Raw genomic sequence first — 25,959 nt, forward strand, 5'->3', positions numbered from 1 at the left:
AGCACGGCGAGGAGTTGTGTTTGGGGAGGTGACCGTGCGTGTACAGCATTCGCTGGGGATCTCTGCTCTGATAACTGCACTCCCCCATAGAGAAAACTCTGCTCCAGTCTGCCCCTTCCAGGGGAGCTCTACAGCCTCAGGGCGCACCTGTGGCTCAGGTTTTCGTATCTCTTTCTGATACTGGAACCATGTCCTTGATGGCTCGTGGCTGGGCCTAAATCTTGTTACAAAGTAGTCAAGCAGACATTTAGATTATAGATATTTTTCTTATTGCCTTTTAGTCTGGCCAAAATGCTTATTTTCACATTTAGCAGAATAGCTCAGGCCTTTCAGCCTTTATTTATATTTGGCCCTGAAGGCGCTGGGCTCAGACCCAGGGAGGCACTTAGGCTCCCACGTGATTTCAGTAGGACATTGATTCTTTATATTTTTATAAAAGCTGCTTTCATTCTGTTTTAATCCTGGACCTGGTCATACCTGTGCATGCGCTGATATCTGTGTCGTGCTCTCCAAAATGAGTTGGCAGTGGATAACAGTTACTTTGAGGTTGTCAGGGGGTCTCTGGTTATCTGCCCTCGGTGTCATGCATTGATTCCCAGCGTACAGCATCCACTTTGGGGGCATTTCCTCCATGCAAAAATTTTGCATTAGCAAAACATTTCTGCAATTTAATTAAATGTCACAAATGTTGTTTTCTGTGCCAGTTACAATTGCTCGATTTGCTCTCAGCTGGCATGGCTTCTTCTGGATCTCTTTGTGCTGTTTCTGGTCCAGCAGGTCTTGATGCTGAGGATCTGGGACAGTTCCTATTTCCCTGTGTGAATTTTCATTGGGAGTTTTCCCCCAAAATCCATTCTGCAAAATGTTTGTTGTTTCCTTCCGTCCGCTCTTTGCAGATGCCTGTGGGCCAATTTTAGAGGCTGCCTTTGGAAGCTGTGATCGTGGCTGTCCTTCACAAGAGGTCAGGTTAATTTGGGAATCACCCCTGGCACGTCACAGATTTCCAGATCTGTCTCAATGAGCCTATTTTAGGTAAATTCACCTCATCTTACCGCAGCTCTTACGAAATTACACAATATTTCACCTTTCTCTTGTTTCAATAAATGAAATCATGTCTGCTCAAAGAATACATTGCCTCATGGCATGAAATATTGATCTCGTTTTTCTTTAACCACGTTGAACTTTTTATTAGGACAACTGCGAGGCTTCTAGAAGGATCTTCCCCTGAGGATGAGCAGTGTGAGCAGCACGCCAGCACTTGTGCTTCCTGATCTGGAGACTGCACGTGTTTTCTTATTCAGAGAGGTCTAACAACATTCTTAACAGCTTTGGGAATAAATTGGGGTCTTTGCAATGTCAAACTATTATCGTGTCACAAGGTTCTCTCTTTTTAAAATCATTCTTACATTGAAAAATAATGGGCAAAGCCTTTAAGAGAGCTGAGTGGCGTTGATGTGAACCAGTCCTTAACCTCCCCAAACCTTTTTCTGCCTTTACTTCATCTCACAGCTCACTTTGCCATAACTTATTATATACAACCTCCTTCTGTGACCTTTTTTATTCACGTTCTGCTGTTATCTCTATGAGGCTTTTCTTGCTGTGCTTCACTGCTTCTTTTCTTTTTTTTTTGTCTTCCTACTTTCTGCTTTTGCTTTTTGTTCTGGCTGCCCTTACCTCAGGCACCACTCAAGGGCAGCTGAGCCCAAGAATGCCAGCTGTGCCTCAAGATTCTCACCCTCCTACAGCCCAATTAACCAGCTGGTGGCTACTCCGAATATGGGGATTTGGAGCACAGTTTCTTAATGCAGCTGTTGGAACAGTGGCTCACGATCAATCCTGAGCACAGAGCGCCCTGAGGTGTAATTACAAAACTGTTAGCTCTCAGTGATTGTGTCCCTTGTTTTAATTTAACAGGCTGGCTGCAGGTTAGTTGTGCCACAAGTGAGGCAGTATCATCACCATTCCTCTTAATAACTCCTGCAATGTCCTTTGAAGGGTTCTTAATCTAATCTAGAGCGCAAACCGTGATTTAATTTGTAGCCGATTATTACCGCTATTAGGTATAAAGCCAGGGTAAGAAAAGATTTGTAAATTGTGAATTCCAGTTAACCTCATTTGGGTTATTTTCCCCCTAACTATTCTCATCTAGCTTCTGAATCATTAGCAGTCACTGCATTCCTCCTTGAGCTCCTTTTGCTGTGAAAGGTTTCGTTCTCCCTTTTCTTCCCGCTTCTCTGAAGTCACTTTTGAAAGATGAAAAAATGTTTTATTTGGATAAGGAAAAAGAGGAATAACAGTGAGGTACAGGGAGACAGATCCAAAGCGAGGATGCAGCAGTGCAACTGCTGTTCATACATGAGAAGGGCGCCAGGTGTTCCTAGAACTCGACTTCTATCACAAACCCCACCTGCTCCTTCCTCCTCCCACTGGGGCAGCCTGCTTTAAACCGGGCCTTTTTGACCTCAGGGAGGAGAATTTTTGGGTCCCTCCTCGGGTCATTTAGAGCCACGTTTTCTTTTTGAATGCAAACTTGCTTTGAAAACGATTACAACCAGCACCCCTCAGCACCCAGCCCTCCACCCTCCGCTGAGAATAAGAGCTCCCCCCGGATTGGGCACACCTCCTTCCGATGCGTCAGCTCATTGGTCGGCAGAGACGACGGCTTGCAAAATGTCCGCGCTGATTGGTTCCTCGCCATGTCAGCTCTTCCCCGCTCAGCCTAGCCGTGAGGAGAGCGGGCTCTGGGCTGATGTGAGGCCAGGCGCGCGCCGGCCAATCGCTCGTGGCGGCGTCGTAACCGCCGTGCGCCGCGCGGATCCGTCCGCAGCGCGGGGCCGCCTGAGGGGCGGCGGCCGGAGGGGGGAGGGTGTGCGGGGCAAGCGGGGCGAAAGCGGGAATCACCCCTTTTTGCGGCGGTCCGTGCCCGAGCTGAATGTGACAGGCGGGCTGGGAGCGCCGGGCGAGGCTCTCGGAGGGGCTGCCCCAAAATGTCACACCTCAGCGCACGAGGGGAGCGGCTGTGCGGCCACGCGCAGGGCACGGGGACAGCGACCGCTCGCTTCACACCTGAGTGACCCCAGCGCCGAGCCGGAGGGCACGGGGCCGTGCGATTGCCGCAATCCCGTGTTTTCCCAGGCCTGCCAGATTTACTTGGCAGCGCGTTACACGCCGCTGTCCCGCTCTGGGCTACGTCTGCCAGTTCACGGCTATCAAGAGAAGCAGCCGAGCTGCCGCGCCGAGCCCGCGGACGGCCGGCGGTGCAGTGGAAGGACACGCTCTGACGGGCGGGGCGCACTCCTTCGGCTCCGCGGAAGGTTACCGCGACCGGCGGTGAAGCGACCCTTAAAGCGCAGCGCCCCGCACAGGGCCGCGCAGTGCGCGCTGAGAGCCGCGGCGGGGGAGCTGCTGTGCGGCGGCTCTGCGAGAGCGGTGACGGTTCTTCGCGCGCCTCCGTTCTGCGCCGCCATGTCCCGCGAGCCTGAGATCATGGAGTCGCAAGTGATGTGGGAGCCCGACAGCAAGCGGAACACCCACATGGATCGGTTCCGCGCCGCCGTGGCCGGCAGCTGCGGGCTCCGCCTGGGTGAGCGAGACGGGAGAACGGGCGGGGCGGCCCGAGGGGCATCGTAGGGCCGCGCATCCCCTCGGGCGGTGCCGGCTGCGGGCGTGATGCTGTGCCGCAGCCTCGCGCGTGGGCCTCGGGTGCTGCATCGCGGCTGGAGCGGAGCTGGGCGGCGGCAGAGCGTGCGAACGGAGCTGTGCGGTACCTGCGGGCATCGCGGGGCGACGCAGGGCGGGGGGTCCCCAAGGGGTGCTGGGGAGGGGTGTTGAGATCTGGTGTGCTGAGCTGGGAGCGGGAGCGAAGGCTGTGTTTGCTTTCTTTTTGTTTATGAAGGGAGCGTCGTCGTTTGTAGCCTCTGTGAGGTCTGGGGAGGGAGATGTGATGCTGGCTCAGTGGTGGAGGTGAGGTTACTGCTGTATGGCTGCACGAGCTCTTCTAGCTCTGCTTCGTGCCCATTCAGCCTTGTGGCTGTGCCTTGGCGTGTGCTCCTCTGATTCGATCCACCAGCTTTGAGTTTAGCACCGCTTTGGGTGGGCGGTGAGGCCTCCAGAGGGGTTTTCCAAACCCAAGTTGTGTCAGCTCTATTGAGTGCAGGCTGTGAGCAGTGCTGAAGGTCTCAGGAACCAGCGGGGCTTCGGGGCACATCTGTGGTGTGAACCATGTTTGGGACAGGGGTTGAGCTCATAGCTGTGACTGCCTTGCTTGATGCAGTCTGGACACCCTCAGTGTTTAGGCACCAGGCTGCTTGTGTAGCTTTTCAGTTCCTGTCCCTATACCAGGGGATGAGGGATGGAGGGAGCAGTTCTGGCAAGTGGCCTCACTGGTTCATCTGTCCATATGAGTGTCTGCAGTATATACACTGTTCTGGAGCATGTAGTCCAGCCATCAATTCCCTTCTGAAAAGCCATCTTAAGGCTTTATAAGGAACTTTATTATTTATTATTGTTGATAAGGAACTTTACGTCCAGGCACACTAGGTTAAAGTTTTGTTGTTGTAAACACAGTGCCCAAATCTTTGGCTATGTTGGAAAGAAGTTATTGCAGGATTTCAGCCAAGCCTTGAGTCAGGATGTCACAACTGCTATTTGGATGGTCGAGATCAAGTGCAGTTTCAAGTGGGCTGTGCAGATTTCTAGTCAAAAGAGCTAGGATTTTTCACTTCATTTCAATGCAGCTACCACTTCAAAACGGATTCCTCTGTATAGGAACCTTTGTCAACTTCCATTAGATACGAACTGATATTCACTGGTCTGCACGCTATTCGGCAACTAAGAATGGATTCTTTATGTAATATCAAGATGTGGCCTCGCTGTGGACAGCCAAAGGCAATAGAGCCCTTTAAACAGCACAGTTCTGTCCATCCCTGAAACATAGCAATGAAATGCAACGTTTAATTGCTGAGTAACAGGTCTGGGCCCTGAAGGACTTGTGTGCCAAAGCTCATCTGGGGACAAACTGCACAGACAAGACAGAGCAAGCTAATCGTGTTAGAAAAAAACAGATGGATGGATGGTGGTGTTTGTAGCACTTACTGAATGGTTTGGGGCAAGTGCTGCAATTTCCTTTCGAAGGGGAAGGAGGAGGGCGAGTTTAGTCAAACCTGTCCTCATATCAACTTACGGACGTTGAGTAGTATATCAAAGATTAACTTGGGTGGAAGTTCTTCCTGTAAGAAAACAGAACTGGAGGCTGAGCTGGTGGCAACATATAGGTAGTAGTGGGGCACTGAGGAAGGGACATTCTTTGCTTTCACCGTGTCAAGTTTGACTTTCTGCTATATTGGTAGTATCTGAGTAATCTTCCACTGATAAAGATGATATGAAAGGGGCAGGCTGGTAGGGAAACAGCAAAAATTGTGTGAATAGTGCTGTAGAGATGGCTCACATGTTCTCTTATGGGGCTGAAAGACGTTTTCCTTGTCGAAGGAAGACAAAGGTGACTTTTAATCAGGCAGACAACAGGCTGACAAGGCAAAGAGAATTAGAGAAAATAACTCCAATTGATTTAGTTGAAAGTGTCAAATTGGAAACAGTTGGCAGGGTAGGAAACTGTTACTACCTCTACTGATAGCAGATACTCTGTTTAACTTGGCTACTGGCACAGCTTCAGGCAGCATGGACACGACATCCTCAAGCAACCTAAATTGAGGAATGAGGAATTTGCTTCAGCTATTCATACCCCAAACTGCTTTACACGCTGCATTTTGATCTGTTGAATACTACAGTTCTGAGTTTCAGTTTGAATTGTTGTACTGGAATTTTTGTGTGGATTCCTCAGGTTACTTCCTCTGTTTGTTGTGTGAAACTTCAGCTGCTCATTGCCATGTTCTTAATACCCCCTCACAGTTGTCATGGCTGGCCAGTGAACTTGTTTTATCACAAGAGGTATTAATACTGTTTTAGCATGAGAATGATTCTATCCCTCACCCTTCACTGTTGAGGAATAGTGCGTTCTTGCTTCATATGGTGCTGTTAGACAGTGAGTGTATCCAATTCGTGATGTAGCACAGCTATTGGAAAAGGTCCCTCTCTGTCTCTCTGGTTGCACATGGCTCGTAAAGCAGTCAGGTGAAATGATGCCATCTGTTCAAGTCACACTATGTCTGTTGATGCCAGAGTCACTTGCCTTGAACAATGTGCTGTGTTTCTGTAGCAAGGGTTTGGCTGTGGGGGGCTGCAGGGGTGGCCTCTGTGAGCAGAGCCCAGCAGCTGCCCAGTGCGGGTCAGAAGCAGCTTCAGCTCCCCAGAGCGACCTGCAGCCGGAGCTGAGCCACGAGTGATACAGTTTGTCTGGATTTAGGGCATTCCTGAGTATAGTTGGTCTACATTCCTGTAATTCTGTGTAACACTAACAGCCGTTTGTTACTTCTAGCCAACTACAACGACTTGTACCAGTGGTCAGTGGAATCCTTTGCGGACTTCTGGGCAGAATTCTGGAAGTACAGTAACATCGTGTGCTCTCGCCTGTACGATGAGGTGAGCTGCTGTTACTAATCAAGTACAACACAGAGGGGAGATCAACCACTTTTACAGCTGATCTTTTGAACTGCTGCTGAAACCTTCTTCCATTAATATGAAAAATTGAACTTCCTTGCGTAGTAGATTGTGGTGTTTCGTTGCTGATAAATTCTAGTACAGTGAAATCCCCAAGTTTTGTTGTCCTACACCATTCTTTAGTGGCTATGTGCCCTCGAGTACCCTGGCAGTCCTGGCAGATTGTAAGGAGTCTATCAATAAACTGATTTCTGTATCAAAGCTATGCTGATAGCATATCATGAAATGCTGGCATGCCCCCAAATTCATGTTTGTATTCTCTGAGTCAGCTTTTCTGGTAAGTGTACCTGTTACCCACCAGTTCTGTGGGACTGGTTCTGGAGCTACCTACAGTCTGATGTAGGGGAAATATCTCTGGGGAAATGATAGCAGTTGAACACAATCACAAATGGAATAGCAGACCTTGCTGCAGCATTGCTTCGAGACAAAGGAGACTTCCTCTTGCAAATGGAAGACAAAGCTGGAATCCGTCTGCAGTCCTGGTATGGGATATCAGCACCAGCCTGTGCTTCTCATCTGAGGAAGGCACGGGTTGATTAATCACTTCAAAAGCTTAATGCAGAAGAACCTTCCTGGGACTTCTAGGGAAGGAACTGGACTTGGTTATTAATCCCTGGAGACCATCTGTACCAAAAACATGGAGTGCTTGCAGATCTGCAGTGGAAACAGGTACGTTTCTTTACCTTTTCTTGTTTTGCAAGCTTTTGTACTGCATGAGATGATAGGTCAGGAGATTCTCTCTCCAGAACTCTTGCTGTGAAACTGTGTGTTCAGATGTCTTAATGTCCTTAGAGTGAATTTAGAACCCAAGAGCTAGCCTAAGTGTGCAGTTTGAAGATGGTAGATACTCTACTAGTCATTTTAATAACTTATTTTGTAAGCAGTAGTTCAAAATCTAGCCAGATTGTAATTGGGATATAATCCCTTACCCTGCCTTCCTCTGTGCTGTTAGCAAGGCTATTTTCCAGACTTCCATGAGAATGTGAATTATCCTAAGCAAGCAGTTCAGAACTGTCTTTTACCTTTGTTCTGAGCAAACTGAAGAGTAATTCTTGTTCTTTTGTCTTATAGGATTCATCTTTCTGGTAGACTGTCCCTCAAGGCACCACCAATGATCAACAAGCTGGAAGGAAGATTGAAAAAGGCAATTGTAGCCTAAAAGGGGACATTTCCTGAGGATGAAAAGCTGAAATATAGGGTTGCCTAGGAAAGCTTTAACTAGACTTCTTGTAGAGCAGGCATTCCATGGCCTGGAAACTCTCAAGCAGGGGCTTGCTGTGATGTGGGGTCTTTAAATGGGGAGAGATGAAGTTCATTGTATAGGCAAGTACTGCAAACAAATATACGTGGTGTAATACAGAGCTTGTTGTATGTTTGTATCTTCATCTGTGTGAGCATAGGAGGCTCAACTTCAAGGCACAAAGCTAGAGTCAAGCCTTGAAGTTGACTTGCTGGTAACCCTTAATCAATTTCTGGTGGATATTAGGAGGAAGTGCTGCTCACAGTAACAGAGCTGTTGTGTGACAGCTAAGAGCTTTCGTTTGTCCTACGGCTGGATCCCTGTTGCTCAGTGGAAGTAAGCGTTACGCTGGGAGGAGAATAAAAGTTTTCACAAACTAGAGTTGACTCTTGTTTTGCTGGCTAGAAACAGCCCCTACTTCTGTAAGTCATTCTTGGAATAACAATAAAATGTTGTGTATAACACAGGCAGCCAGTGTTTTATTTAAACTCAGTGGAGTTAAGTATCCACGTAACTTCTGACAAGAACGAAGGTGCTCACAGCATATGAAGCCATCCCGACATGGCAGCACTGCCATTATGTCAAATTGCAAGTAGCTGTTGGTTTTTAAGTGAGAAATGTAGCCTAAACTTAGGTTCCTTCTCCTGTGAGAAGTTCCTGACAGCTGACCTTCCTGTGGAAGGGTTGCTTTGAGCATTCTGATCGTATCTGCTCTTGCTTTTCATGAGGTGTGCTGCTCAGCTCTTCAGGTCATACAGAATATCCCACGTACACAGTGCCAGGCAATGATAGTTTTTCATGATCGTGGTCAAATATATTCTCAAAGCTGTAATCTCTGTTTAGGGTAAACATAATCTGTGGGATGGTGATAGCGTGGCAAGCAAACCATTTCATGTGGGAGAAATGTGGTGTGGGGGGGTGTTGCAATGCAGTGCTTATTCTTAACTGCTGAGGCCAAGGATGTGGTGATTGCTGTGAAGAGCAGTTACAGAACAGCACCTGGATGTGGGAGTGCAGCTGACACTTGCTGTGTTTGCCTAACCACATAAATTGGCCTTTTATGCCCCTGCTGTAGGAGTCAAAATTTAACGATCCTCATTTAATGAGGATTGCAGCTGGCAATACTGTAGAGTACAATTTCTTCCCTTCCCCAAGAGCTTGCGAAGCATTTATTGTGTGACTCTGAAGTGTGAATGAAAGGGCTGTTGCAAAACTTTTCATATCCATGCTAAAACTAGGAATGACTAAATAAATAGGAGATATTACCAGCAAGCAGCAGAAACTTCCTTGAGGAGATCGAGTTGTGCATGTGCAGAAGTACCACAGGGACTGAGTTTGACATGGGGTTGTGGGTGTTTTCTGTTGAGGCACTGGGCTGTCTGTGTCGAGCACCTTCTGCTGGTGCTGCCCTTAGAAGGGGCATGAACAGAATTTTGTTCTGTTTTGCTTTGTTGTTGAAAGCATTTTGTGCTTTCAAAAGCACAACTTATAAAATAAACAGCAGATGCAATAAAGCTGCAGTGTGAAGAGCACAAAATGCGTGCTGTTGGGCAGTGGAATTTCTAAACAGTGGGACGTGAAGGGAAGAGAGCTGCAGACCCTCATGGGTAATTGTTAGGGGCTCTTTGTCACTGCTTTTAAAGGCATATGCTTGCCTGCAGCTTAGTGACAGGTAACTCAATATTTGAGACTAAATTAAAGGCAATAGGGGGAGTTGTTTCAGCTGAATATGTTCTGGGGACTTCTGCGTATTGTATTTCTCAATTCTTTGTGTTCTTTCCTAACACAGGGTTACTGGGTTATTGGGGCAGCTTTTGGGAAAACACCAAATCAAGGATGGTAGAACTGCGAGCGCCATTTGTGATGTGATTCGTGCAGGCTGCTGAAGCTTTTGCTCTCTGAATGAAGCTGTGGAGTACTTCCATGCTTTCTAGCAGTTTGCATGCATCTTGCAGTCTGGCTGCAGTGTTTTGGTTCATTTGTATATTTAAGGCTGGTCTGGAGGTGGGGCTGTCAGCAAGGAATGCTTCCCAGTCTTGTTCTGGTGTTGGCTTTCTTTGCTGACAAATCCTTAATTTTTCTAGGCCTTTAATTACAGTTGCAGTGTTTGCCATCTGTAAACTGGGAGCAATCATTCTTCCTTGGAATTAGCTGATGTCTGTAGAATGGTCTTAAACATGAAGTGATATTACAGTTTTGTCTCTGGCTGTTTTATGCTTTTCTCCAGGTGGTTGACACGTCCAAAAGTATTGCAGATGTCCCAGAGTGGTTTAAAGGAAGCCGCCTGAACTATGCAGAAAATCTTCTGAAGCACAAGGACAATGACAAAATTGCACTGTATGCAGCAAGTGAGTATGATTTAAGGGCTTTCTGGTGTTTATTTATAACTCGTAGGAGTTAAAGGCCTTATAAAGCAGCCCTGCTTTTGATGAAAGCTTGTAATAAAGGGGCTTCAGTGAGCAGAAAAGGAAGTAAAGGTGGCAGTTCCACAGAATACAGGGGGTACAGCTCGTTAAAAAATGGGAAGACATGCTCTGGGAACGTTGGTAGCTCAGCAGAGTCCTTGGTGAAGTTCTCAATGTTAATTTAGACATGCTGCAATTTTAGAAAAAGTAGAATTAAATACTAGTGGTTTAAATTATTGGTGGAATTATTAGCAACTCAGTGAATTATTAGTTTGATATATATTTACATTGTCCATAAAGATCTTGTTTCTTGTTAGGAAACGATGGATTTCACTCTGTGCTTTGTGTAACTCAATCATAGGGAATGATACCAAAAGGAGCAAAATTCTTTTCCCACTGAATAGTGTGTCAGTGCCCAAGGAGAGTGAATGCATTTACTTCATTGCGAGGGACAGACTTGCACCTGCACCTCTTTGCATGACCTGCTATATTTAATCTTCTTAAGATCTCTTAAGTCAGAGTATTTTTCATTAACCAATCACTGCTAGGTCAGAGTGGTGCTTAAGGAAAAACCTGTGTCAGGCTCCTGAAATCACTGGGGTCGATCCTGTGGGAGCTCTGTGGGTTTTCCTAGGCCTTCATTTGTCATGAAGTCAAGATCACAGTCCTCTTCCCCGTTGTTCTAGGGGAACACAAAATCTGTAGATGTGCTGCTCAGTTTATAAACTGCACTGTTTCCTTCTGTTCTTCTCCCCAGTACCACTTGCTCTCTTGTTCCATGTAGGACTAAATGTACCTGAACAGAGGTCTAAGAAATCAAGAGATTGAAAGCACTGTTCACTGCTTACGGGAAATAACTGTAGCTGTTCTGCAAAGCCCTGCTGGACCACAGCACACAGTGCATTTCTGTTGCTATGCTCTTGATCTGTGTTGTCGTGAGAAGTGCTTGATACTGGAAACAGGATGGGCCAAATGGTTTACAGGAGCCAAGCTAAAGAATTACAGGGCTTTATGACAAACTTTGCTTTTCCTAACATTTAACTTGTTCGTCTTGTTTCATGAGTGATTTATTAACTGCTTATGTGCATCTGACATTCAGTATAGGAATAAAAATTTCCTGCAGACCTTCTCAGAGGTGAATGGAGTCCAGTTTGGTTTATTTGCTTTGTGGTATATTGGCAAACACAGATACTCCAAGAAAAACATATTGGAAGTCCTGTGATTTTTCTCATCAGCAATCTGGCATAATAAAACAGAATTAACACCTTATAACTTCTTTCTAGACCTCATGAGAAAGTGGAGCAAGTAGGGAGAATGAGGCTGTTCTTTCCATGTTAGAAAGTAGCCTTGGTAGGTGCACTCTGCTTTGAATGCTCTTTCAGAATACGCCTCTCTGGTGGACAGCTTGCATTTTCAGATGGACGTTCCAATTTCTAAGAAAGTTTCTCACGTCTGATGAGTGAATATGACTTAATGCTGGGTTCCCATCAAAGCAAAAGGCAAAGGAAGAACTTGAAAACCCAGAAGAGCAGATATTAGTGGAAACTGGTTTCCTAAAATTGCTTCATATTCTTTTAATTCCATAATTAGTTGCTTGCTACTGACTCCAGGTTGTAGTGTATGTTTTGTGACTGGTTGTTTTAATAAATCTTTCCTCAGAGGAAGGCAAGGAAGAAATCTTGAAAGTGACTTTTGAAGAACTGAGACAAGCCGTAGCTCTGTATGCTGCAGCCATGAGAAAGATGGGAGTAAAAATAGGAGACAGAGTTGTGGGTAAGTATTTTTTTTTTTTAAAGGAGAGGAGGTAAAATTTTTTTGACATAGCAGATGAGCAGAGTTATAAACACTTGATTATGAATTTCTATTTCATAGAAACAGTCTAAATGTAGGGAGTAAAAGAACTGTTTCCTTAATTTTGTATGTCATGCTTCTAGAGAGAAGGAACTTGGATTAGCCTGGAAGTTAAGTGCTGTAGAGGGAAGGGGAATACCTCATTCATGGCTTTCTTAAGGTCTGCTTCATAAGTGCTCCATAGAAGCAAAAGTGCTGGAGGCTGCATCTAGCTGAGCTTTGACTCACCGGGTTCAGCAAAGTCACACTGGGACAGTCCTGGAAATTAGGATGGCAGGTTGTGTGCTGTGGTGCCAGCTGGCAATTACAGTGCCTACAGCCCCAGGTAATGCACTGCATCGTGAGCTGCAGTTCTTGAGGAACAGATGTGTACTGCTTTGTGCCATCAGTGCTTTGGGGAGTAGGGACTTCCACCAGAATGGTGGTAGTGAATAAGCTGATGAGCAGTAGCTTGTCACATTATCCCAGTGCCAGGCTTAGCAGTTGGAGCCCTGGCTTGATTTCAGTTACTCTTTATGTTTTCTGGAGTAATCTAAGATTCTCAGTCCTAAGACTCACACACATTTTTCCATACAAATGTCTTTTTCTTATGACCAGCTTGTATGCAGGCATTACTGAAGCTGGCCTAAGTTCATTTGCTTTTAATTGTTGTTTTTGATCTGCAGTTGATCTGCTCCATGTATACACTTTGCATACTCTCTAACATACTCTGTGGTTCTGTCAGTCAAACCTGCAGTATCCTTGAAGCTCCCTGATGCCTACCTGGTATTTGTGTGTGCTTATCCATCTGGCTGCTGGAATCACACGTTGTTTGAGCAATACTTGGCAGCTGTCCTAAGTCTTTGTAAATTCATGTATGGTGCAAACCCAAAGTGATGAAACTACTTGGTTTGTTTTGTTGCGTTTTATAAACCTGAACCTGAGCCCACGTCCTCAAAACCAGAAGGGTATGCATTATGATCTTTTATTGCACCCATAAATATGATTTACAAATGTGGCTGTAAAATACACTCAAGGTATCTCATGCTTTATGTATGTTATGAATATTCTACAGAGCTTATAACTGAGCATTTAATTATCACAGCTATGGGCTTGCTGTTTTACATACAATCAAGTCCTTAATCTAGTACAAACCATCCACCAAAGTCAGGAAGATCTGCCTGAATGAAGAATTTAATATCTAATTTCGTTTCCATTTCAATTTTAACATAATCATATTTGTATCTGACATCTTGTTGAGGAGCAGTGGCCTCTCTGTGAAACCATGTGAGCAAATAGAACTTAAGCTCTTCTAATATACAGGAGAAGTATTCTCTGTAGCTGGGGAAGAGAAAATGTGCTATTTAAATGTAATTGTAGTCAACGTTATTAGCATGATTATTACTACTATTATCATAACTTCAACAACAATTTCTTCTAGCTAATGAGTGTATTTTGCTTAGCACAGCGGGAGGCTGGCTGACTTCTGAATCTTATTTGTTTTGGCAGTTGGCTCACCTCTGCTTATTTTAATCAAAAGGAATCATTGATGTGCTTGCAGAAGGTAGCAATTCCAAGTTTCTGTTGACAATTCGTCATTAATGTCAATGCTTCCTTGCACATAAAAGGTAGGACTTAACTGTATGCTTCAGCATCCTGTTCTCAGAGGAGAAAACGTGTGTTGACTCCAATGGGAAGCCTGGACTTCTAGTAGAGGAGGTGCAAAATGCAGTAGGGTTGCAGTTGTTTAAACAAAGAACAAAGAAAAGCAAGCATGCATTGAAAACTCAAAGAAAAAATTAAGTTGTGTGATGTATTCTGACTCAACTCTTTTAAGCCTTGTGATCTATTAGCATGTTTGAATTACTATAGGAAGCTTTAGTTTCACAAATGTTATGCTGCTATGAAATTTCTTATAAATTACTCTTGTGCTCTTCCTGACAACTTAAAATGGATGGGGGGAGGCAGGTTGGCTCACTTGTAAAGGTTGTGCTGCTTCTGTCCACTTCTTGCTGTCAGAGCGAATGTACCTACAAGATTGTGACGTGAACTGCTTTCAGACTTCTTCCTAAATAGCAGCTCTAGGATTTCCTTGTGAAGTGATGGTTTTACCTTTTCTTTTTTTTAGCCTTGCCTTTCGATTGCTCCTTTAAGAACAGGGTTTATCAAAATGCCTTCATTTTATATGAAACTTGTGATATCTTGCATTCTAATTTTTTCCCTGACTTCCCCCTTTACTCTGGCTGCTGAGAGACATTTTTCCTCACCAATCTCCAGTCAGATGAACTCCTACCAACTCCAAACACTCAGTCTGCTGCACAGTTCCCCCTCTCTCTCTGTCCCTGGTACCCAAGACTCCTGACTGACAGATTGCATTGCCTTGGATGATGGCCCCTTTCTAGGGAGAGCTTCAGCCTGGAAGAAATCTGGTGGGGATTTTAACAGCAATTGAGCTACACACACACACACACACACACACACACACATACACACACACACACACTAAATTGGGTCTCAGCTTTGTTCATATGTGTCTCTCCTATGCCAGAGGATACTGGCAGTCCTCGGGAGAGTTGAAATGCGACTTTGCAGTTGGAGGCTGAATCTATTGGCTGTTTTCCAAACCCCAAATTAACATGGGAGAAAGAGAAGTGTTGGGTGGGAAGGCTTCAGTCCTACAGCCCCTTGTGGTATCAAAGATGAGGCTCTCCAGTGTTTGCCAAAAGCTACAGGGGCCTGATTTCTTCCAAAATTTGTAGTGTATGGCATAAAGTGTGACTCTTCACATAGCTTATGGAAGTATAATAAGGGGCATGCTTTCGCTGTTTCTGGAAAATCAGCTTCTAAATGGAAGGGACATATTCTATTAATTTTATTTCAGTTGTGTAACTCCTACTCAGCCTGTCAAGTTCTGATGCTCTTTGTTGCCATTTTCTCATGAAGTTACTTGAAGTCTTGAGCTGTTTGGATCACACAGGACCATTATAGCTACTTTTTTTTTCTTGTGAATTTAATTTCCATTCTTCGCCATCTCTAAGATAAGACTAGTTTAACTTTCCATTACTTAACATATCCTCTAGTTTGATCAGTACAGCTAATGGTTGCATCATGACAGCAATAGTCAATTTAAGTTGGAGATGGGTGAGTGTGGGTGGACAGGCAGCAATGTCAGCACTTTTATCAGTTTGATTTCTTCTTAGTCTTCCATTTCTATCACGAAGGAGATGGCACTTAATAGTAAACACAATTGAAACAGAAGCACAGTGAAACATCTCTGTTCGAAAGATGCATTGCAATATCATCCATGATGTCTGAACAGCTGGAGGAGACAGGTACAACAGCTAATCCAAGTCACACAGATCCAAATGGGAAGTGCTTGTGGTCTCCCTCTGGCCATCTGTTTGGCAAATAGCAACGACTGCTGAGCAAGTCAAAAGAAACTGGAAGTATCTGTGCTATGGGTCTCCAGATACTCTGCTGCTGTTATCCTATAGCCAGCTTTGTCCTCTTACAAGTCAGCTGTGCAACAAACTAATCTTCCCCGTGTGTTCACACAAAAATCCTTAACAAAACATCAATGAGTTACATTGTTTAAAGCTGGTAATTTATCTATAGTAACTGCATTAGCCCGGTTGCTTACGTGGGTTTTAAAGCTAGCTTTGTAAGAAGATTAGCGTGTTACTAATAGTCTCAGGCCACAGTAATGCTAGGTGGGATGACCCTTTCAAAATCCAACAGGAGTACAAAATCTTATGTTAATGTCAGGAAGAGAAGCTGAGAGGCTGGTCTTTGAATTGACTTTCTTTGTGAGCTAATGTAGATGAGTAGCATGAGACGTGGAGAGTGTTTACTTGCAGCTCCTGACGTCCTCCCAGTGTGTTCTCCTAAGGCTTGTGGTACATCTTTGGTGCCAGGCCTGCTTTTTTCATCCAGACAGCTAGAAACGTTTGGATGCTGTGCAGCTGAGTGCACACTCTGCTCTGAGCCACTGGGTGCCTTCAGGGGAGTTGTGCACAGCACTCACAGGAAATGGAGACTTTTGCCAACATGACTGTGCCAGGAATTTTTGGACCAGAGATGTCACCTATTTTGCTGATAAAATACTGTGATGTAAATGAACAGGTGAATCTAACCTCAGCATATGCTAGGTTGAGTAAGTAGTGATGAACAGCAAATGCTGTCCAGAACGGATGGGGCTGTAAGTGCCTCTTAAAGGGATCCATACAGTATAGCCAAGAGATCACTTGTCCTGCTTAGTGGAGGCTTTTGTCACTTTCTCCTGGAGGTTTTTATTTCATTTGTTCTAACAAATGTTGTGTGTACTTATGGGGGAGGAGTGCTGCTGCTAGGACCCCTGCTACTACAAACTCAGTCCCCAGTTGCTGTGAGTTCCCAGCTCCTGTGTTTTGTGCCCTTAATTCAGTTGCTTTCTTGATCACCCAAAGGAAAATCCTCCTTTCCAGTAACAGACCATCATTTCTGCCCCTTCTTAAGGATTTGGTTGCTACCTCAAGGGGCATAAACCAAATGCAGGGAGTTTGTCATGCATGATGCTTGCTATAACTGGTTTGCAGGATCTCTGTGAGAAAGGAAGAAATCACTTTTTATTTCTGAGAATCCAGTTTTAATCTGAAAGATTGAGGGGAGATGCAGTTTGTGTCACTTAAATTTGGGAGCCATTGAGAGATGAGCAGGATGAGTTTTTATAGTGCTGTGTTGGGAGAATCTCTTTCCAGAACAGAACTACATCTTTACTCACAGTTGTTGGGCATTGTGACAGATTGGTGAAATTCCTGCTCACCAGGCTGCCTGCCTACACTGATCAGATAAAGGTGGAGGAATGCAGAGTAAGTTGCTTTACACGCTTTGTACCTTTTGGCAGTTTTGGCTGATTTGCTCAAACACCACTTCGAAGCCATCTGACAGATGGGAGTAATGATTGAATTGTCTGGCTCAACACAACGTGCAGAGATTTGTGTACTTGCCCTGTGGGCTTTTCAGAGTGAAGAGAACTTGCCTGTAGTAAGAGATGCTCCTAAGCTCTGGCAAGGTAATCAAACAGCTCTGAAGCCTGAAGAGACATCTTTTGCTTACCTGTGGGCCGTGCTACAGCAAAACCCCCTCCAAAAAAAGGCTCAGTGGAATTACTTTTCATCAATTAAAAATAAATGCTTCCGTCAGGCAGTCGGTGGTTTAAAATGGCTCATACACTTCAAATTGTTATTCTAGGATGGAGATTTATCTGAAAAGAAAAAAAATCAAATCTTGGGATGCTGTACTTCATGTTGTAAACTTGTGTCCTTAACGAAGAGATAGCAAAGTAGATATGGCTTTATGGTCTTGAGGTTTAGCTGCACTTTATGTACATAAGAGCTTCCCTGAACAAAGCATTAGAAGGTGTACATGTTTCTAGGGAGTAATTTGCTTTTTAATGATACGAGGTTTTCATTCAGCTGTTTTCTTTTAAATAAGCTGTTGAGCCCAAATCATAACGCTGTTTTCCAAGTTGCTGCTCCCAGAAGCACAGCAGCTCACTGAATTGTCAAGCTGGTTTGAAAAACTGATTTCAAGATTTTGAATCACAGCAAAGAAAATTCTAATCTATTACTTTTAAATTTAGGGTAGATTTTCAAGCTGAGTAGAAAAATTGACAGGAATGAAGCTCAGCACCCTCTAACTTGATGAAGTTAAAACGTATTAAACTGTTGTTAAGATGTATGATTTAGTTCCTGTCCTGAAAAATATCTCCATAAACTTCCATGGATGACTTTCACTGAGAAGTGCCTGGCCCTGCTGGGTTTCTGCTGCCTGGCAGATGCTTCAGCAGTGCTTCAACTTGCTCAGAAGTCCAAGATCTCCCTGTGCTCGACACCTTTGTAGAAATGGCTTGGAAAGCATTTTGAAGGCCATTTGAGTTTGCTTTCAAACACTGAATTCTAATCAGATGTCCAAATAATTAGGCCTGTCATTTGCCTCTTTAAAGTACTTGGACATCTTTCAGTTGCTTAGAAAGGATTATCTGAAACTGCAGATCTTTGATCTGTGTTAGGGTGGTTTCAGTGTGAATTTCAGCTGCATGCTGTTGATCTGGGGGTTGGACTCTGATCACTTGAGCCAGTCTCAGTGCCACGGCAGGCTTTGTGGAGGGCTGCTCCAGTTGAGCCCATTGGAAGTCTAACTTGACTTTCATTTCTTCTGTGTGCTTTAATAAAGTGACTTGAAATCTTGAAGGCTTGCTGCAAGCCAGCAGTAAAGCTGAGGATTTACATTTGTGTTGGAATGTTCCAGGGCTCGTCCCACCATGTTCCTTTATCAGCTCACACTCCGGTTTTGCTTGTTTCCATTTAAGATTCTGGTAGTCTCTACCACACTCTACCACACAGCTCAGCTGTGTGTGAAGCTGATTTTTCTGCTTTTGATCATAAACGTACTTCAAATGCAAAGGAAAAACTTGAAGAAAACACTGGCCACCCTCGTGCTTCGTGTCCCTTTATGGAAGACTCTTGTTTTCTGATGCACTGTACGTATTGAATCACCCGTTGGTTACAATTAGAATAAAGTCAGGAATAGAAGTCTCTAGATCTGCTAACAATGTTCTTTGTCATTTGTGCCAAGCAAAGGAAAGAAATATGTCTTTCTATAGGCACTTTAAATGGCTGGGTACAGAAATCTGTGACGTTACCTGTTTGCATAAGAGTACCTTACAAGATCAGCAGCCAAATTCCTTGTACTCTGAGAGCCCTGCCTTTCTAAGCACTGCTGAGGATTCAGCTATCCTTCCTGGTGTTTGTTTTTCCTAACAGCTCTGTTTCTAACACCCTGACCTGCAATGGTGCTATACTCTGTGCAGAGTTTCTATGTAACCTACTTAGTCCATACATTTATTTTCTCTTAGTTCCTCTCTTCAATGTGCTACCCTCTTGTCCTGGAAGCCTCATTAATTGAGTAGAAATCTTTGTAAATTGGAAATTATTCTGTAGTTATAAAATTTGATATGACTTTTTATAAATGGCAATCTAGTGACACAAGAATGAACTGCATGGACTTTGAAGGAGGACAGTATGACTGTGTGGCAAACTTGCAGAGTTGAAGGATACTTCAGACTACAACTTTCATTTTTTTCTGTGCCAACTGGTTATTATACACATAGTTCCTGTAAGCTTTGGTAGTTTTTGTTCCATTTCTAACCCTTCAAATTCCACCACAGGTTACTTACCAAACAGCATTCATGCAGTAGAGGCGATGCTGGCTGCGGCGAGTATTGGTGCTATCTGGAGTTCAACATCACCAGACTTTGGCATTAACGTGAGTAGCCCTATTGTGCATTTCAGGAAAGCTGTCATTGTTTTTGACAGCCGTGAGGAGGACAAATTAGTGGCAGATGGATTCTGTTCACTTTAATCTTGCTGCCACCTTGTGGCACACCGGATTCTCTTTTTCTAGCAGCTACAAACTGAGCAAAAGCCCCATGTTTTCAGATGGCAGTAAGGATTTGCAGCCCAGCAGTTTGAGAATCTTCAACAAACTCAGTGCTGGGAGACTCTCAGGCAGTCCGTAATCTTGGTGAGCTTTTGCTGCATCTTGTCAACTCATTTTCTCAAGGCCCTGAGGAATGAGTACTGAGTGTGACAAGTGTATGTGGAGTGACTTTGTAGCTTCTGAGTAAAAACTGAATTGGAAGAATAGAGAAAAAAAGGCTAAAAAAAATCATGATACCCAAACAGACATTACAGCATACTCTGGAAGATTTGGGTATACTTTCTGCTTTATTTGGATAGCCCTTAGCACATCATTAACAGTAACAAACTGCTTTTAAAATAGAGTCGTGAATCTTTCTTCTGTTTTAATAGTTTGAATTAAAGCAATTGGAAAATACACTGTTTGTACGTTGCAGAATGCAGGAACTACCAGAGTTCTTAGGCAGTGTATACCCCTCAATCTCACTTCATGGTCCCAGTAGCTGGTTGTGTGTATGGAGCTGCTGGCTGTGGGTTAGCACTAGAGGGCAGCAGCATTCCGTTGGTTTGTAGTTGAGGTTCTGACATTGGGAAAGAAAAATGATTAAAAAAAAAATAAATCATTGCAGCATGTAATGATCAATCTGTTCTACAGATATTTTCTGCTTGCGTAGAAAATGACAGTATGGAGTATTTTCTTTATGGTGTGATTTCATCTCTCATCTGGGGAGAGGTTGTTCATCTTGTTTGTGTTACGGAGTCCTGGTATGCTTTTTGTCCATGCTGATGTGCTGTTATTTTCAGCACCCAGCTTTGTTTTGTTTTTGTGATAGGTTTTTCTAATGAAACTTAGCTGTGGAGCTGCACTGCTATCAGTATCACTTATCCTCCTTTGGCTTGGCAGCATGTGTTGGCTTGAATTCAAACCCTAAAATCTCAACAGATCAGGAGAGCCCCTCAGGGAGATTGACTCCTACCCGAAGGAGTAAGTGTTCCTCCTGTGCACTCGCATTAGTCTCATTAACATAAATTAAGATTTTCTGTGTTTGGGGAAATAGCGTCACATTTTCGACGTTCCAAACCGATTGTGTATGTATGTTTTCTGAATTCTAGAACTGTCTCTTTTCAGAGCTGCCTACACATTGCAAGCTCTGAATGCTATACATCCAAAGACTGTAAGCATTCAGGAAATGTGCTGTCAGGGGACCAGTGAGTTTCCTCCCACACAGAATACTGCCCTTGGCACCTTGAGCTTCGTTTCTCTTGTCCCTGCTATTCATTTAAGTGCAATTAACAAGAAGGTGCTTCTTTTTGGCCCGTGTATGTAAGAAATTAATGGGTATGTAAGTTTAGAAAGAGGATCTGCTCTTAGAAATGTGTGAGGAGCCTTTGGTAAGGCTTAGCAAAGGGCTTAATTCGTGGGGTCCTTCACAATACATAGCGCAGGGCTTGAGGCCCATCAACTAGAAGGAGCTGAATTTGGTGTACCTGGGCTTTTCATGAAAGCAATTCCTTGCTGAGCCATCTGGTTGGATTAAAGTTCCAGTGTAGCAATTACACGTTCCATCTGTTTGTGTTCCCTTTGTATCACACCAAACTGCCCTGTGGGATTTGATCCTGCCGGTGCTAATGAGTTGATTGGGTATGTTAGCAGGATTAGTAAGACCCTGAGAGTTGTTGTCACCTCTGTTTCTGATCCACACTTGGCTTCGGATTTCATTCCTCTGCTACAGTACCTTTAGCCTCTGGTTTTTAAACAGGCAGTGTGGATTTGGGGTGCATATCTGTGTTCAGCATGTGTGTCTATCACACAGACATGCACACTGTGTGCGTTGATCGGTCAGCTCTTCAGAATTGTTGCAGAGGGGTGAGCATGCTGACATGCCTAGGACAGATGGAAGTTTGATTCCGTACTCCCTTGGAGTTTAATGTGCTAATGCTTTATTAAAAACCTGTTCTGTTGGTGAACCTGGGGATTTTTTAAAGCTAATTGATATAGTTAGATGTCAGTGTGTTGTCACCGTGTGTGTATGTGTGTATTTAGGAAAAGGAAATGCACCTTCATGCTTTTCTGCATAGTAGACAGCATTTTCCTTCAAGTGGTTGAGGAAGAAGTGTGTTAAAGTGGCATTCAGCAGTCAGCTGCTATTCATCTTTAATGGTACCCCTGTACCTCACATGTGGTGTTCAGAGAGCTTTCCGAACAACGTGGAGATCAGCTGTGCTCAGAGCTCCACACTTCTGCAGTCAGCTTCTTATTTGTAATTATTTCATTGCAACCCTGACTCACCCAGCTTGGGAAGGAGTTCAGTGCAGATGATTTGATGGATGTTGGAGACATGAAATAGATTATTGGAATTGTGTTATGCTTGAAAATCTTGGGATGAGTGAAGAACAGGGACAAGCAGCCTTTTCATGATTCTGCAAAGTCCTACCCTTGCTCCTGACTTGAAACAACACTTGAATTTAACATCGAGTGGTTTTTGGTTTGTAATTCATTTTTAACTTGTTTTTCTCCTTGTCCCTAGGGTGTGCTGGACAGATTTTCTCAAATTCAGCCTAAGCTCATCTTCTCTGTTGAAGCTGTTGTATATAATGGCAAAGAACATAACCACTTGGAAAAGCTGCTTAGTGTGGTAAAAGGTATTTCACTGCATACCATGCATCTTATACCATAACTGCATCTCCACTGTCACTAAAAATGACACCTTTGGCTGCTTGTTGCTGTCCTTGCTCCCTTACAAAGTCTTTTTGGCCACTTACAGTTGCAGAGCTGATATGAGGGGAAACTTTTTTGCAGGATTTTAACATAGTCTTTTGCTGGCTTAGTTTAAATCTGTTGATAGCTCTATCAGCATGCATTAGCTGGCAGTCTGAGTGGGGGAACAGGAGCTGTTAATGCTGCTTTTTTATGCCTATGTGAAGTGCTGCTGAAAACAACTGAAAAGGTTTTACAGCACTGAAACTTGATTTTTACATTTAGGTCTTTTTTTTAAAGGCTGGCAATAATTGTAGTTAACGGATTTTTGGGGAGTTTTTTTAATGTCTAAAACTGTATCAATACTCTGTGCATCAGAATTATTTCAGCAATAGGAAATTAGACTGTGTGATGCAAATGGATTTCAAAGACTTATATAACTGAATGTGGTCAATATTTTCTTTCTTCCTTCCAGGGCTTCCAGATTTAAAAAAAGTGGTGGTGATCCCTTATGTCTCCTCAAGAGAAACTATAGATATCTCTAAGATTCCAAACAGGTAATGGGAGCTTTTGAGCTGTGAATCTCTGAGCTAGGGATGAATTCTGCTATCTCTTGAAAATGTATGACCTTTTCAACTCATGAAAGCTAGGATTTAGCCAGATTTCTTGAGGTGGGTCCATACTGAAATAGGTATTGTGCTTCTATAGATGTGTTACTTCTACTAACCACCTGTTGGTATTAATAGTTCTCAGATGAAGGCTCATGATCTTTCCCTTCCAAATCAAGAAATGTATCATGGGATGGATGAGAAAGCACAGGGGGAAAAAAAAAAGATCTGGATTTTTCCATTCTTTGTTTCCCTTGTTTTCTCTGTTAGTTCTTCTGTCTTCAGGGAATGCAGGGAGGCATTTAATTTGGAACACAGTCCCCATGCTAAAGGTGATCAAGGCTTGAACTGAATTGCACTCGGCGTGTGAAGGAGGTTGGCTGGGCAGCAGTTTCTGCCTCTCTGTGTGCCATCTCAAACTGCTTTGGTCAGGGGATGCCTTTTCTTGGCTTTGTCGTGATGGTAGGCAGAATATCCTGATAATACCCACACTGTAATGTGTTTTGTGGTCTGCACATAACCTTGTTCTTTTTTTTTTATTATTTTTTTTTAAGCAAAACACCAATTAACACACAGACACTCATTTCCAGAGCTGTTAGCAATTTAAACAGAATAACAGCTAAAACTTAAAAAGTATGTACAGTTTGTGTGTATAGTTGATAGTAAAAGAGCTACCAGGTATAGAGCCAATCTTACATATGAGTTGAGGTAATGCTTTAAAAAACAAACAAACAAAGCATTGAGATGTTCCCTTTCTTCCCTCTTATGCAGTGTCTTTTTAGAAGACTTCCTTGCTACTGGGAAAGGAGACCAGGCACCCCAGCTGGAGTTTGAACAGCTGCCTTTCAGTCATCCTCTCTTTATCATGTATTCCTCAGGCACAACTGGGGCACCAAAATGCATGGTGCATTCAGCAGGGGTATGTCTTCCCTATGGAACTATGCTATCTGTATATGACTCCCTGTGTTGTGTTTTTTTTTTCCTTTAACAGCATCTTAAATCTTAATGTACTTCAAGGAGGAATTGATTACTGACAGGAATCAATTTCTCAGTAGCTCACTATTAAACTTTCAAATTTATTGTTGACTGATTGAAAGCAAATATGGACTAATGAGGAAACAAAATAATTTGATTGCTATGGAGATCTTTCAGAGATGTCAGCTGTTGGGAATGTGTATGTGTCACAAAGCTGGTAGAAGTGGCCCAGTTGATGCTTGCAGCAGCAAGCTGAAAGAACTTGAATGGCTGCTTGGAACCAATTTTTGGACACTGTCAAATTTGAGACTCATGGGAGTTTGCACTTTATCATCTCAGTTTTTTCAGTGATCTTAAGTTTTTGTCAGTTCAGAGCACGTTAAAACTTTCTCTGCTATTGGTGTAGCCCTTCATTAAAGGCAGGATTTTTTCTACTTGTAAGGCAGGCAGAAGGTGCTGTCTAGAACCCTCATGCCAACTTGTAGTAGTTAAGCTGTGTAACTATTAGCTCCTGTCCTTTGCTTCTGCTAGTTGCTCTGAAAGTCATGGTGAGCATCTTGCAAGACTACCTGTAGAGTCATTCAAACAGCCCTAAGGCTGGGTTGCTTTATGCACTTTGTGTGTTACTGCTTCCCTGTGATACCAAGGGCTGGAATGTTTGCCCACAAATTCCACACTGCCTGCAACATTCTGCTTTGCTACAGTAGCAATAGGAGATCATACCAGGCAGTGTGAGACATGTGAAATAATCCCTCTGGGCCACGTCCTATGTTTGGAGAAAGAAGGAAATGCATTTTGAAGTCTGACAGCTGTTTGGAAGCTCTGCTGGCTTCAGCCTGGTTAAATACTTGCAGAAATGAATTAGCAGGAGCAGGGCAGGTGTTTTGTTCAGTGATGCATGATAAGCAGTTGGGAGATGAAAAGCACAGATGTGGATTGGCCAACAGGATTCCTCTCTGTTGAGGAGTTTTCTCCTCCTGTTTTATCCACGTGGCCACTTTGCTCACTCTCAGTTTTGCCCCTGCTCCTCATCCCAGTGATGTTTTCAGTTAATGCTGCCTGAATGTTGAACAAAACGCTGTGACTCAGGACCAGCAGCCATGAGATGCTGCTCTCTGCACTGCCTCACTTCTTGGCACTGATCTTTATGTGCTGATGATGTGACTCAGGAGCCTCAGTGCCCCTGGCTGATCTTTGACACTCCAGATGCTCAGCACTGCATTAGCTGCATGTTAAGCATAGTGAAGGCACCCAGACCAGTGGGTTTTTATCAGCTGCCAGCTATGTCCTGTAATGCTAAATGCTTAAGATGTATTTTGAGTGTCCTACTAGTGCTGTAAGGAAGTGGAAGTGAAGCAAGTTGAATAAATGAGCATGAGAGAGCAAGTTAGGCTGCAAGCTTCTGAACTTCATTGCGCTCTTCCAGAGTACGCTCATTTTTTTTTTATCAGAGTTACAAGTTTGTTTTCCTTGGGAAACTGTTCATGGCCTGTGCCTAAAGTCATTATTAGATTAAAAACACACCTTTGTGTTGGCTCCAGAGTTGTGAAAAAGTAATAACTAAATGAAAGGAAAGCAAAATGTTATTTTAACTGAATTTGGTTTTCAGTTTTGCTACTTGGTGTGGCTCTTCCAGAGTGCATACTTTTGTATATGGGATATTTATGTTAACACCTGGATTTCTTCTGGCAAAGCTGAGAAGTTATTCATAACATTTCTACATCCGAAATACAAGCATTTTAAATGTAGATAGCAGTAGTGTATAGCTAGATGGCAGCATAGTGACAGCTTAGTATATCCAAGCAGTAGCAGGTGAATTTGGACCTCATACCAGAGAGAAAATCAGATTTATTCCTTTAGTTTTATTTGATGTTTTCTGCCTTTTTTTCCAAAGTGTGTGCTGTTCTCATGACTTTTTCATTTCGAATGTTTATCTGTAATCTCTTTTCTTTTAGCATAAATTTTGTTGCATGGCCGTGAGGCTACAACTCATTGCATCAATGGAAAACAAAAATGCAAACTCCACTTTATTTTAAAATCAAGCATGTTGTGTCACTGCAGTGGAGTGACTCAGTGAAGTAGTTTGTAAACTTCCTTGGCTTGACATATTACATGTTAATGATTAGGAAAG

At 43.6% G+C, this 25,959-nt stretch overlaps 1 protein-coding gene and 2 long non-coding RNA genes across 4 annotated transcripts in view; all 3 read left to right on the forward strand.

Moving 5' to 3' along the window:
• The first annotated feature begins 13 nt into the window (after positions 1-13).
• LOC128084745 (uncharacterized) lies at positions 14-1,364 on the forward strand. The gene is made up of 2 exons (XR_008208668.1): positions 14-1,032; positions 1,193-1,364. It is a non-coding gene; the product is annotated as an uncharacterized LOC128084745 (long non-coding RNA).
• Positions 1,365-2,961: 1,597 nt separating this feature from the next.
• AACS (acetoacetyl-CoA synthetase) overlaps positions 2,962-25,959 on the forward strand; it is a 36,977-nt gene continuing 13,979 nt past the window's right edge. The window contains exons 1-8 of one of the 2 annotated variants that reach the window (XM_052691190.1): positions 2,962-3,583; positions 6,434-6,537; positions 10,083-10,203; positions 11,920-12,033; positions 19,298-19,395; positions 22,076-22,190; positions 22,721-22,802; positions 23,625-23,772. In XM_052691190.1, coding sequence (XP_052547150.1) covers positions 3,466-3,583; positions 6,434-6,537; positions 10,083-10,203; positions 11,920-12,033; positions 19,298-19,395; positions 22,076-22,190; positions 22,721-22,802; positions 23,625-23,772 — 900 coding nt within the window. In that variant the 5' untranslated portion in view covers positions 2,962-3,465. The remainder of the gene's footprint in view (positions 3,584-6,433; positions 6,538-10,082; positions 10,204-11,919; positions 12,034-19,297; positions 19,396-22,075; positions 22,191-22,720; positions 22,803-23,624; positions 23,773-25,959) is intronic. The other variant, XM_052691189.1, reaches the window with a different exon arrangement.
• On the forward strand, positions 6,544-8,234 carry LOC128084746 (uncharacterized). Its single transcript, XR_008208669.1, has 2 exons — positions 6,544-7,284; positions 7,687-8,234. It is a non-coding gene; the product is annotated as an uncharacterized LOC128084746 (long non-coding RNA).

Source organism: Tympanuchus pallidicinctus, unplaced genomic scaffold, assembly GCF_026119805.1.
Source record: "Tympanuchus pallidicinctus isolate F22 unplaced genomic scaffold, pur_lepc_1.0 scaffold28, whole genome shotgun sequence".
Classification (NCBI taxonomy): Eukaryota; Metazoa; Chordata; class Aves; order Galliformes; family Phasianidae; genus Tympanuchus; species Tympanuchus pallidicinctus.